The sequence below is a fragment of the Seriola lalandi genome, unplaced genomic scaffold (genome assembly GCF_002814215.2).
Source record: "Seriola lalandi dorsalis isolate HSWRI2012SDOR001 ecotype SW California unplaced genomic scaffold, Sedor1 jcf7180002054288, whole genome shotgun sequence".
Lineage (NCBI taxonomy): Eukaryota > Metazoa > Chordata > Actinopteri > Carangiformes > Carangidae > Seriola > Seriola lalandi.
In genome coordinates this window covers 139,982-150,239 of record NW_019524841.1, presented here as the reverse complement: position 1 = coordinate 150,239, position 10,258 = coordinate 139,982, and the positions used below count along the sequence as shown (strand labels likewise).

Below are 10,258 nucleotides of genomic sequence, written 5' to 3'. Positions count from 1 at the left end.
TGTTAACTCAAGGGTTTGTAGTATCTGTATCCTGCTGAGCCCAAACTGCCATGGGTGAGGTCTGGTTTTGGTCTCTCTGTTGTCACACGGGGTTAAAGTGCTTTTCTGCTCTTATTTCATATCGAGATTTTAATTTGGCAAAACAAAGAGCATAGCAGGCTCTACTTGGTCCCTCATACTAAAGGTCTTTATGATGCCCACAACATGGTCTCTCAAATTCACATAAGCAGGGCAGGCAGTCACAGACTCATCTGATTGCATCTGACATTTAATATCAAAAAGATATTCTGGTTCAGGTTTAATTGTATCTAAACCAGAGTGGAGCTTTTCACACTCCTCCCCACTCTGCAAGGTTCACATCAGTGTTTTCAACTCCACCTAGTGGTTTACAATCAGCATTCACTGTAGGAACAACCATCACCCTCATCTCTGTGTGTCTGCACCGTTGTGGTCACAGCAAATTAAAAACAACACAGAAGCTGAAGTGGGCCAGATGTATAGTTTGTTAGTGTCTCACCAAAAGAATAAAACACAAAGAATACCAACGACTGAACATGTTTAGTCTACTTTTGATATTGCACAGGAAATAGACATCAAAAGGTTGGGGGGGGGGGGGGGGTTGACCCCATGAAGACCCAGCTGCTCTGAGTCTATAATATTTCCTGCCTCCCCCGACCAGCCAAACAGGAGCTTCCAGACGGCCTCGAGCCACTGGGAATATTATCACTGTTAACCTGAACAGTTCCCGGCAGATTCATCACAGTCACAGCTCAGCATCTTTATGTAAAAAAAAAAAAAAAAAAAAAAGTAGCAACAATAGCAAGTTGGACAATATTCAATTCAAATTTTAGTGTTTTCTTGCAACAGTGATCAAATTCACAAAAATCAGACCAGAGCTTGAAAGAATATAAAATGATATAAGATAAAAAAGACTGAGTGTCTAACTGTTACTATGTGAGCTTAACCTGATGTTTGTCATCTTTGATATTACCTGTTTATAAAAAAAAAGGTCCTCATTAATAAGACATAGTTCAAGTGAAATGATTTTGGCACATGTAAACTGTTAGTGTTTTAAACAAATGTACAGTATACATTAACAATGGCAGCCTCATGATTGTGTAGGTTGAGGAGGATGAGGCTTTAGTGTTCTGAAAACATTTTTTCAGCTTCTTCTATCCAGTCACATGGAGACTCTTCTTCAAAGTCTCTGTGAAGAGAGAGAGAGGACATACAGCACAATAGATTTTAGCTTTGTTTTCATACAAGAGATGACACACACACACGCACTTAGGACATACAAAGTATTTTATTTGTACTTTATTTTTTATTTGTTTCATTCCAAACCCCTACACACTTTGTAAAAACTTTAAACCAACACATCAGCCCTTTGCTTTTTACATCAGAGGATAAACCAATGCAAAACCAGAGCTGTTGGCCTTTAAAACTACATTTGGATTGACTACAAATCATTCAAATAAAACCAGAAAATTATGGTAATATGAGGCAACACAGCAAGAAGTCAGGGTCACTTACGTGTCCTCATCATCAGAGCGTGGCTCTAGCCGGTCCTCGTCTACAACCACCTCTGGCTCAGGACCGTCAGTGTCGTCACCCTGCCCCTGGGAAAGGGGTCCCATCAGCAGGTCGTCACCTGTAAACGGAAAACAAGGCACCACAAAAAGCTATTTACTGTATATCGCCTACTGCTTACTGCTACTACTTAAATGAGGTAATAACAAAACAAAAACATCCTGTAATTTCAGTTTATTTGTTGTCCTCTACAGCAAAGGCTCTTGTGTTTAAATAACAAAAAGATGAATTCATTATTTCAACAGACCTCTGTTTATTACAAAGGTGCTGAAGGCTCTGCTTAGCTGGGCCTTCTCCAGCAGACTCAGCAGCCTCTCGGGAGGATCTTTCTCCCATTGTCTCCTCCGCCTGCTGTCCTCTGGCTCCTCTGACACACCTGAAAAAACAGGACTCTGCATTTCTTTCTTCAACTAACCTCTTTAAATAACTTTTTTTTTAATACATTTCAGGAAATGAAAAATGTTTAAACTGCATATCATATATCCATGAGTGGAACCTGTGAGGGCCTGGCTGGTGGATGTCATGCTGTCAGATGAGATGATGCTGGCATTGGCCAACGCCTGCAGCACAGTGTCTGAAGGCGCAGCGGCCCACTGCTTTCGATGGCCGGGCTCTCTGTTTTCACAGTGACCCTCTGTTAACTCTGTGCCTGGGGTGAACGGTTATTTAGATCATTTTCTGTTTGAAAATGGTGAAAACATTGAAAACTGTGCTTATTTTCTCACTGACAACCACGCAGTCTATCTTTCATTTCATGATGTTAACTTTGATGTGAACTCTACCTTCAAATGTTGACGTTTTTATTAAAGTCTTCTCTCCCAGAAGATCAACCACCTTCTTCCCCTCTCCTCTGTTCCATCGACCCGTACGCCTCCCCTGCTCCTCCATCTCCATCACCTGTAAAAGATCCAAAGCAGCGCTGTAAATCAAACACATAACACGAGCTCCGCAGCCATCTGAACTAACAGCAGCTTGTCAAAGGTCAGATTCCACATAGGGGTCACCACAGCTGGGGAAGTTGTGTAAGAGTTTAAATTCTCACTCTGACACCATGTCCTGACAGTATGTCATTCTGATGGATGGGGCAGCTATAAAAACACTTCAGTGACTGTCACCACACAGGAAGCTCAAGTGTTTTTTACCTGAGAGGGAAAATGTGAACGCAGGAGTTTGGAAACCCGGTGAGAGGTCAGGATGGTTTGCAGGGACGGCCTGTCTTTGGGGTTTGTCTTAAACATCTGCTTGACCAGATACTGCAGCTCATAGGGCAGGTGTTTGGGGAGGGGCGGGTATGTGCCCCGACACACCTTAAGAATCAGGCTTTTCCAGCTGGATGCCTGGAACTGGACACAAGGTTGAGGCATGAGCATCTCTGGGACAACAAACCGCACCGCAATATCTGAGCCACAAAAAAATACACACAAGATAATCTAGCTCAGCTGAAGATACTCGGCCTCCATCAATCCACAACAATGCTTTGCAGCACCTCGCTGTGATGTAAGATCAGAGCAGAAGTGTTTCATACAATGACTCACTGGCCGTATCTGAGGAGAGGCCAACAATCAAACCCGTGGTACACAGAAAGAGAGAGAGAGAGGGAGGGGGGGGAGTACCGGGTGTCGCAGGGTGCAGAGCTCATAGAGGACGCATCCCAAAGACCACACATCACTGCAGAACACAGAAACATAAGAGACTGTTATTCATTCACACCAGACATTCGTCATGTACTGGCAGGGTCAAAGACACACAAGACTGGTTAACCCACGCACGGGTTACATAATCACTGCTGAGCTGAGAAAACACGCTGTTTTGAAAATTCCTCATTGTTGGTGAATTGATTGACACTCCTAACATCCTAATCAAAAACCTGAGTTCACCTACTATGGTGACAGAAAATCAGGCCTGAAGGGAAACTGTAGGCAATCAGGATTTTGTCCATATCCTTATTTGCACATTCTGTAGATATCTTATATACATCTGTAAAGTACATATTAACATCTTAAAATATATATATATATATATATATATATATATAGTGTGTTTGCATGCTCCCATACGTTGTTCCTATTCACAGGGAGGGTGTAATATATTCTTTGCTTTATCCATTTAACACTTCCTGTTGCAAAGACCCAATTTCCCAACATGGACACTGATCCGTAGTTATTAAGGTTTCATTCGTTTTCATTTTATCCTGTGCCATGTCTAAACAAGGCTCGACTTCACAGACATAACATACCTCTTATTGTTGTAGGGCTTGTTGTCCCAGATTTCTGGAGCCACGTAATATGGTGTCCCAACATATGTATGAGCGTAAGCTTTTGAGCTGCAACACAATAAAAGAGTGGAAGTTAAAATGCGACAGCAGCAAATCAAATAAAAAAATCAAAAAATAAAATGTGAAAACTATAAACTGCTGCCACTCTCTTCCTCTACCTGTTCAGAATACACGCTGAGCCAAAGTCCCCGAGCTTGATTGTCCCATTATCAGTCAGGAAAATGTTCTGGGTACGGAAATGACAGACAAGTGATGATTTAACGTGAAGCCAGAATAAGAGCAGCCAAGCACGGTAAAATGATGACATTATGCATTAAGTGGGAGATAATGTTGTGATCATATCTCGATCAGCAATTTCATCATTGTTCATTTCGCTCGACAGCGCTCACACTGATGAGATTCTATCAACACGCAACCAACCAATAAACCTGAAAACAAGATTATTGACTTCTTCTGAGTCAAACAGCAAACATTAAAAAAAAAATCTGATCTTCCTCATGAGTGTATGTATGACAACAAATGTTTTATACATTTAGTAAAACCTACTAACATATAACAGTACTGTGCAAAAGTTTTAGGCAGGTGTGAAAAAACTAAGAATGCTTTCAAAAATGGAAGTGGTAATAGTTTATTTTCATCAATTAACAAAATGCAGTGAATGAACAGAAGAGAAATTTAAATCAAATCAATATTTGGTGTGACCACCCTTTGCCTTCAAAACAGCATCAATTCTTAAGGTACACTTGAACAGTTTTTGAAGGAACTGGGCTGGTAGGTTATTCTAAACATCTTGGAGAACTAACCACAGATCTTCTGTGGATGTAGGCTTCCTCAAATCCTTCTGTCTCTTCATGTAATCCCAGACAGACTCCATGATGTTGAGATCAGGGCTCGGGGGGGGCCATACCATCACTTCCAGGACTGTTTTCTTGGCCGACCACTGCATCTACGATCCTCAACATTGCCCGTTTCTTTGTGCTTCTTCAAAAGAGCTTGAACAGCACATCATGAAATCCCAGTCTGCTTTGAAATCTTTGTCTGTGAGAGACCTTGCTGATGCAGTATAACCACCTTGTGTCTTGTTGCTGTGCTCAGTCTTGCCATGGTGTATGACCTGTGTGACATGAAACTGTCTTCCACAACCTCACCTTGGTAGCAGAGTTTGGCTGTTCCTCACCCAGTTTTAAGCCTCCTACACAGCTGTTTCTGTTTCAGTTAATGACTGTGTTTCAACCTACATGTGAAACTGATGATCATTAGCACCTGTTTGGTATAATTGGTTGATCATACACCTGACTATAATCCTACAACATCCCTGACTTTGTGCAAGTGTATCTATAAGAATTGATGCTGGTTTTGGCAAAGGGTAGTAACACCAAATACTGATTTGATATAGATTTTTCTTTTGTTCGCTCACTTTGCATTTTGTAAATTGATAAAAATTAACAATTATTATTTATATTTTTGAAAGTATTCGTAGTTTACAGCATTTTTTCACACCTGCCTAAAGCTTTTGCACAGTACTGTATATAGTAATTAAGAACTATAAAGTCTTGAAGCAACTGTACCTTGGACTTCAGATCTCTGTGCAAAACCCGTTTATCGTGGATATGCTTTGCACCTGCACACATTTGAGCAAACCACCTCAAGATCTGGGGAAAAAAATCAGTTAAGCTATATTTAGGGGGGCGGAAAAAAACAGTAACATAAAAATGTGAGAATAATGGCAGGTAGCCAAGGCCTACATCATCCACACAGAACTGCGTAGTTTTCTGTTGGCGGATCCGCTGGAGCAGGTCTCCTCCATTGCAGTACTCCATAACAATACACAGGAGGTCATCAGCTGAACAAACACAATCACATTGCACACTGCAATCCAAATCATAATAATTGTATGTCACAAGGGCCAAAAATGTCTTGTAATAAGCTTTGAAGGGAGGGTCACTTCTGTGAATACCTTCGAACGCCTCTCTGAAGGCCACGATATTAGGATGTTTCATTCTTGACAGCAGGATGGCTTCTCTCCTTGAATTCTCCAGTTTGGACCGATTCTATAAAAATGCAAATACAAGCATGAATGTATTTCTTATTATGCAAGTAAACATCCTCCATGTTTCTGTGCAGGCTGCAATCTGGTATGTTATCTGCACAGTGCAAATAACATTTCCACATCTGACTCCAGACAATAACATAAAAGTCTGGATTCAAATCTATTCTGTAGTGTGTTGGTTGGTTTCTCCATATATGTAGTCATGGAAATCTAGCATTTTAATACCTTATTATTATGATGATTATTATTTGCTCAGAAAGACTTGATGGATTGCCGTGACCCAGTTCAAGGCCTGTTCCACCACACAGGTAAATACAGATATATTTGTATAGCTTTTTTCAAAACAAAAGTTACTTAGTGCTTCACAATAAAAGCCTGAGAAAGGAAAAACAATAGAATTTATCGAAGAGAAATATCGATGAAAGGGTGAGAATAAAACTACAGTATTTACATCACATCAACAGCTGTGTTTACACAAACCTTTGGCAGCTGGATTTCCTTGACCACATACTTCTCCTGACTGCTTTTACACTGCACTAACAAAGCCCGGCCGAAAGATCCTTCACCGATGACTCTCAGGAGTGAGTATGTCTCCATGGAGCACCTTTACAAAACACAAAGAGGCACCACAGATGATAAAAACATCAGAGCCGGTGGAGGCGCCACTTAACATGAGGACTTTCTTATGTTAGTCTTCAATGAGACATTTAGCACGTGTAGAAAAACAGACTAACTCAACGCTAAAATAATATACCTACCTTTTTTGGCCGCTACTTCCTTATTATTGCATGACGTAAAATAAAGCAGACCTGTACTGCGCAGTGTCACAGCTAGATGGCAGGAGATTATAATCTCTAAATCCTGGCGAGAGAGACACAAGTTTTCCTAACATAATAATGATATAATAATTTGCCGGGTTATTCAAATGGTTTCATATCGGACTATTCCGTTGTTTAAGTGCTTGTATAATAAGTTTCACTGTTTCCTCTTTTATTTGATGCATGTGTTTTCTATTCATTATGTAATGTTATTATATCTACTATGTATTGCAGGCTCTACTCATTATGTTGCTGCTTTTTCCTCCTGATCTTCCTCTTCGACTAATCTGCTCAAAAGATTAAATAATAATCTTCTGAATTTGGACAGCCCAAACTCCACTTAATGTTAACTCAGTAGACTGAACAGGACCCGGGCTGTACAGGCCAGCACCGGGTCTCTCCCCCGCGTGCTGACCTAATCTGCTGCCAGGGAAATTGAAAACCTGACCTACAGTGGTCCGGGTCAGTGTTGGTGATCCGGAAGGGTGCCGACCTCGATGCGCGTTGAGATGCTTTTTTCTGACAGAGCTACAAATCACATACAACAAGCTGAAGTGGGGAAAATGTGTGTCTGCCTGCCGGGTCGCTATATGGTGGCGGCAGAGGTAAAATGTTAACCATGATGGAAAAGAAATCGAGCAGCCTGACACAGATGAAATGTTTCCTTTCATACTTCTGTGGGACCAGAGCGCTACATGATATTTTCGTGTACAGCACCCACTACTGAGAACTGCTAGAGCCCGGATAGCTCAGTCGGTAGAGCATCAGACTTTTAATCTGAGGGTCCAGGGTTCAAGTCCCTGTTCGGGCGAACGAATTTTTGAACAACATTAACCGATGCTTCTTCTCATAGTATACCATTTAGTTTTATTTTTATACTGGTAAATTCTCTGACCCAACCTAACACTATGGTACAAGACAACCTCATTAACCGAGGACCTTCTGTAGGTGGCGCTGACACAAAAACCGGATACCGATCAGACAGGGTGGGTAGAGCATGTGAATCTCAAATACATTAAACTCGTAGGCAGTTATTAGTGCAAGTTTTAGTCAGTTTACTACAAATTTGGTGTATTTGTACATCACAGCTAAACTCTTTGCAAACCATATTGTTGTATAAGAGATGATAATGTATGAGTGCAAGGCTGTAGCCAGGACAAAAAAAGTGAGCTGAGTCCCAATTCACCTCTACAGAAGGTTTTACTCATGTGTTCATTTATTTTTACCCTAATATAATTAATAATAACACAATTCTGGTGGAGAAATTCTCAATCAAATTGACTTATGTTATTTTAATTATTGAAAGAATGAATGCCTGCCTGAGTGAAAACGGGGGTGCCTGTTAAAAAGTTAATATCAAAACAGGTAAAACACGAACTAAACCACCACAGCCACACAAAAGACTATTAACATGAAACGATAAATTCTCTATCGATGTCAAAATGTATCTACCAACTACCAATTCTCCTTTGTCTCACTGCTCATAACCGAACACCAGTTTTTGCTATAATTAGATAATATATGTCTTTTATATGGGCAATGAAATGACAAGCCAACACTGAACATGAAAGGCTAGCTAGCTAACATTGGTTAGCTAAACTGTAACTTAAGGCTAAAGTTAGAAACGAGCTAACGTTAGCTTTCATCCGCAAGCACAATAATGATTCCGAAACTCTGAAAATAAGAAAGTAAAGTGCATTAAACAGATAATTAGTTACCGCTACTTACGTTTACCTACAGGGTCTCAATTAGCTTGCGTGAGGTGTAGGAACATACCCTGAGGACGTGAGCCACAAATGGGAGGAGAGCACCCACTCTCAAAGACTGGTCCGCGGGCCACCAGTCGTACCTTGGTAGTCCACAAGTAAATTTGTTAGGTTGTGTTTTAAATTTAGTGTTTCTCAAACTGTCTGCCAGTGACCTCAAAACGTACAAGCAAGTAGTGTATATGTGTTGTTTCCAATATCAAATAAATTCTTGTGTAATTTAAAACATTATTATGTCTACTCATGTGGCTAGTCAGTTTAAAGTTAAAGTTTTATGTTCTATGATTTATTTCAAAAATGATTAGCATGACATTTGAGAGCAAATGTGGATGAAGCTTATGGTCAGCCTGCCTCAGGTAAATGTTACCAGTTAATAGCAGACTTTAAGTATCAAACAATGACAATGGACAAGATCATGGACTCAGCCAATCAAATGAAACCTCTGACACAAGTGTTTAATAGTAATGGAGTCACCAGGACTGAGACTTCTCGCTTTTAGTAACATCCAGTCAGTGTTCCCGCCTATTCTTATGTGACTATTGCATGCTACTCTCCTATCTCCAATCCCCACACTCGTTGTCTCTCTTTACTGTCCCAACAAATAAAGGCATCAATATTCTTGAAAACAGGTAAAAAAAAAATTCTGTCCCAGGTGACATTCTACTGCACAAGCTCACCACAATACAATTAAAGTAGTAGGCCCTATTGGCTTTTGGGACGTTCGAGGAGTTAGGTGGTTTGTGAACTTTATTTTAGTTAAGTGGCCCATGGTTTGAGAAAGGTTTGAGAAACACTGGAGTAGAGGCAAGCAGACCAGACATTCAGCTAAGGTCAAGCTTAAGAAATGGTATGGTCCACTTTAGGGCTGTCTGAAATGGTATTACAAAATTCTTCCAGGCATTATATATTGTAATATTTACAATTACAGTTACGAAGGATAGATAAATGTTTCCATACTCTGCGTATACATTGTCATTCCACAAAGCACTGAACAGAGACCACTGGCTGACTGGAACAGCAGGAAAAATACAACCAAAAAATGCATCTGTCAGGTCAGCATAAATGTAAAGCGAATGTGATCTGTAGTGAAAAAGCTGAAACTTGAAAACACACTGGTATGCTCCTTTAATTTCCAGCAGAATTCCCCAAACATCTTGTGCAGCATAAACCAAGTGCTTCATAGCCAAATGACTGTGTAGTGGGTCCACATGTCTAATATTTGCCTCATTACCTCCTGTTTTTTGCTTCCCAGCAGCATTCTGGTTGCACCTATCAGAAAGTAGTAGTTCCACAGGAGGAAAATAAAGGCAATAATGAGGTAAATATTGAGCATGGTGCAACAGTTTGTACACAGCTTGTGCATTATGCTACACAAGCTGTTTGGGGAAAATATGATGGACATTTTTTCCTTTTCTTGGAGCTGTAAAAGGATGTCTCGGTTAATTTAGTTTGAGAAGGGGCCCCCGTACAAACCTTAGCTGAGCTTCTAATGACAAATGGATGTCGACTGTGTTTTCATACAGTCCTGGTGAACTATTCCATGAGACAAGGCAGGAAGGATCTCTTCCTGTCTTGTGGATAAATACTAATTTAAAGATAAATCAGAAAGTGGGACAACTACAACCTGCAGCTGGTGATTTTCATGAGGTAAAATTTGCACAAAGACAAATAATTGTACTGGCAAGCTGCATACCGCTTGATGTTACCTGTTCCACTATTTAAGGATCAGTAAACTGAGGGCGAAAACATGTTCTGTGCC

General features: G+C 40.5%; 1 protein-coding gene and 1 non-coding gene across 4 annotated transcripts; one reads left to right on the top strand and one right to left on the bottom strand.

Moving 5' to 3' along the window:
* Positions 1–252: 252 nt before the first annotated feature.
* Positions 253–6,705, bottom strand: nek3 (NIMA related kinase 3). Of its 3 annotated transcripts, none has more exons than XM_087173879.1 (13): positions 6,674–6,705; positions 6,396–6,519; positions 5,823–5,916; positions 5,434–5,708; positions 4,024–4,091; positions 3,827–3,913; positions 3,204–3,258; positions 2,733–2,933; positions 2,373–2,487; positions 2,087–2,239; positions 1,838–1,966; positions 1,534–1,651; positions 253–1,207 (listed from the first exon to the last, which is right to left on the bottom strand). In XM_087173879.1, the coding sequence occupies exons 2-13, from the start codon at positions 6,510–6,512 to the stop codon at positions 1,141–1,143; spliced, it is 1,479 nt and encodes a 492-aa protein (XP_087030005.1). In that variant the 5' UTR covers positions 6,513–6,519; positions 6,674–6,705; the 3' UTR covers positions 253–1,140. The 3 variants fall into 3 exon arrangements, with proteins under 3 accessions (XP_087030005.1, XP_087030004.1, XP_023261644.1); XM_023405876.2 differs by lacking the exon at positions 6,674–6,705 and having other exon boundaries at positions 540–1,207; positions 5,434–5,517; positions 5,611–5,708; positions 6,396–6,658; XM_087173878.1 differs by lacking the exon at positions 6,674–6,705 and having other exon boundaries at positions 6,396–6,659.
* A 766-nt stretch (positions 6,706–7,471) lies between these two features.
* trnak-uuu (transfer RNA lysine (anticodon UUU)) lies at positions 7,472–7,544 on the top strand. The gene has a single exon. It is a non-coding gene; the product is annotated as a tRNA-Lys (tRNA).
* Positions 7,545–10,258: the final 2,714 nt, after the last annotated feature.

Coding starts and splice junctions, on each gene's coding strand:
- nek3 (XM_087173879.1), bottom strand. CDS start 6,512: ATGGAGACATACTCACTCCTGAGAGTCATCGGTGAAGGATCTTTCGGC. Junction 5,709..5,822: donor CTTCAGAGAGGCGTTCGAAG/GTATTCACAGAA, acceptor GTGTTTGTTCAG/CTGATGACCTCCTGTGTATT. Junction 1,208..1,533: donor CGCTCTGATGATGAGGACAC/GTAAGTGACCCT, acceptor CTCTCTTCACAG/AGACTTTGAAGAAGAGTCTC.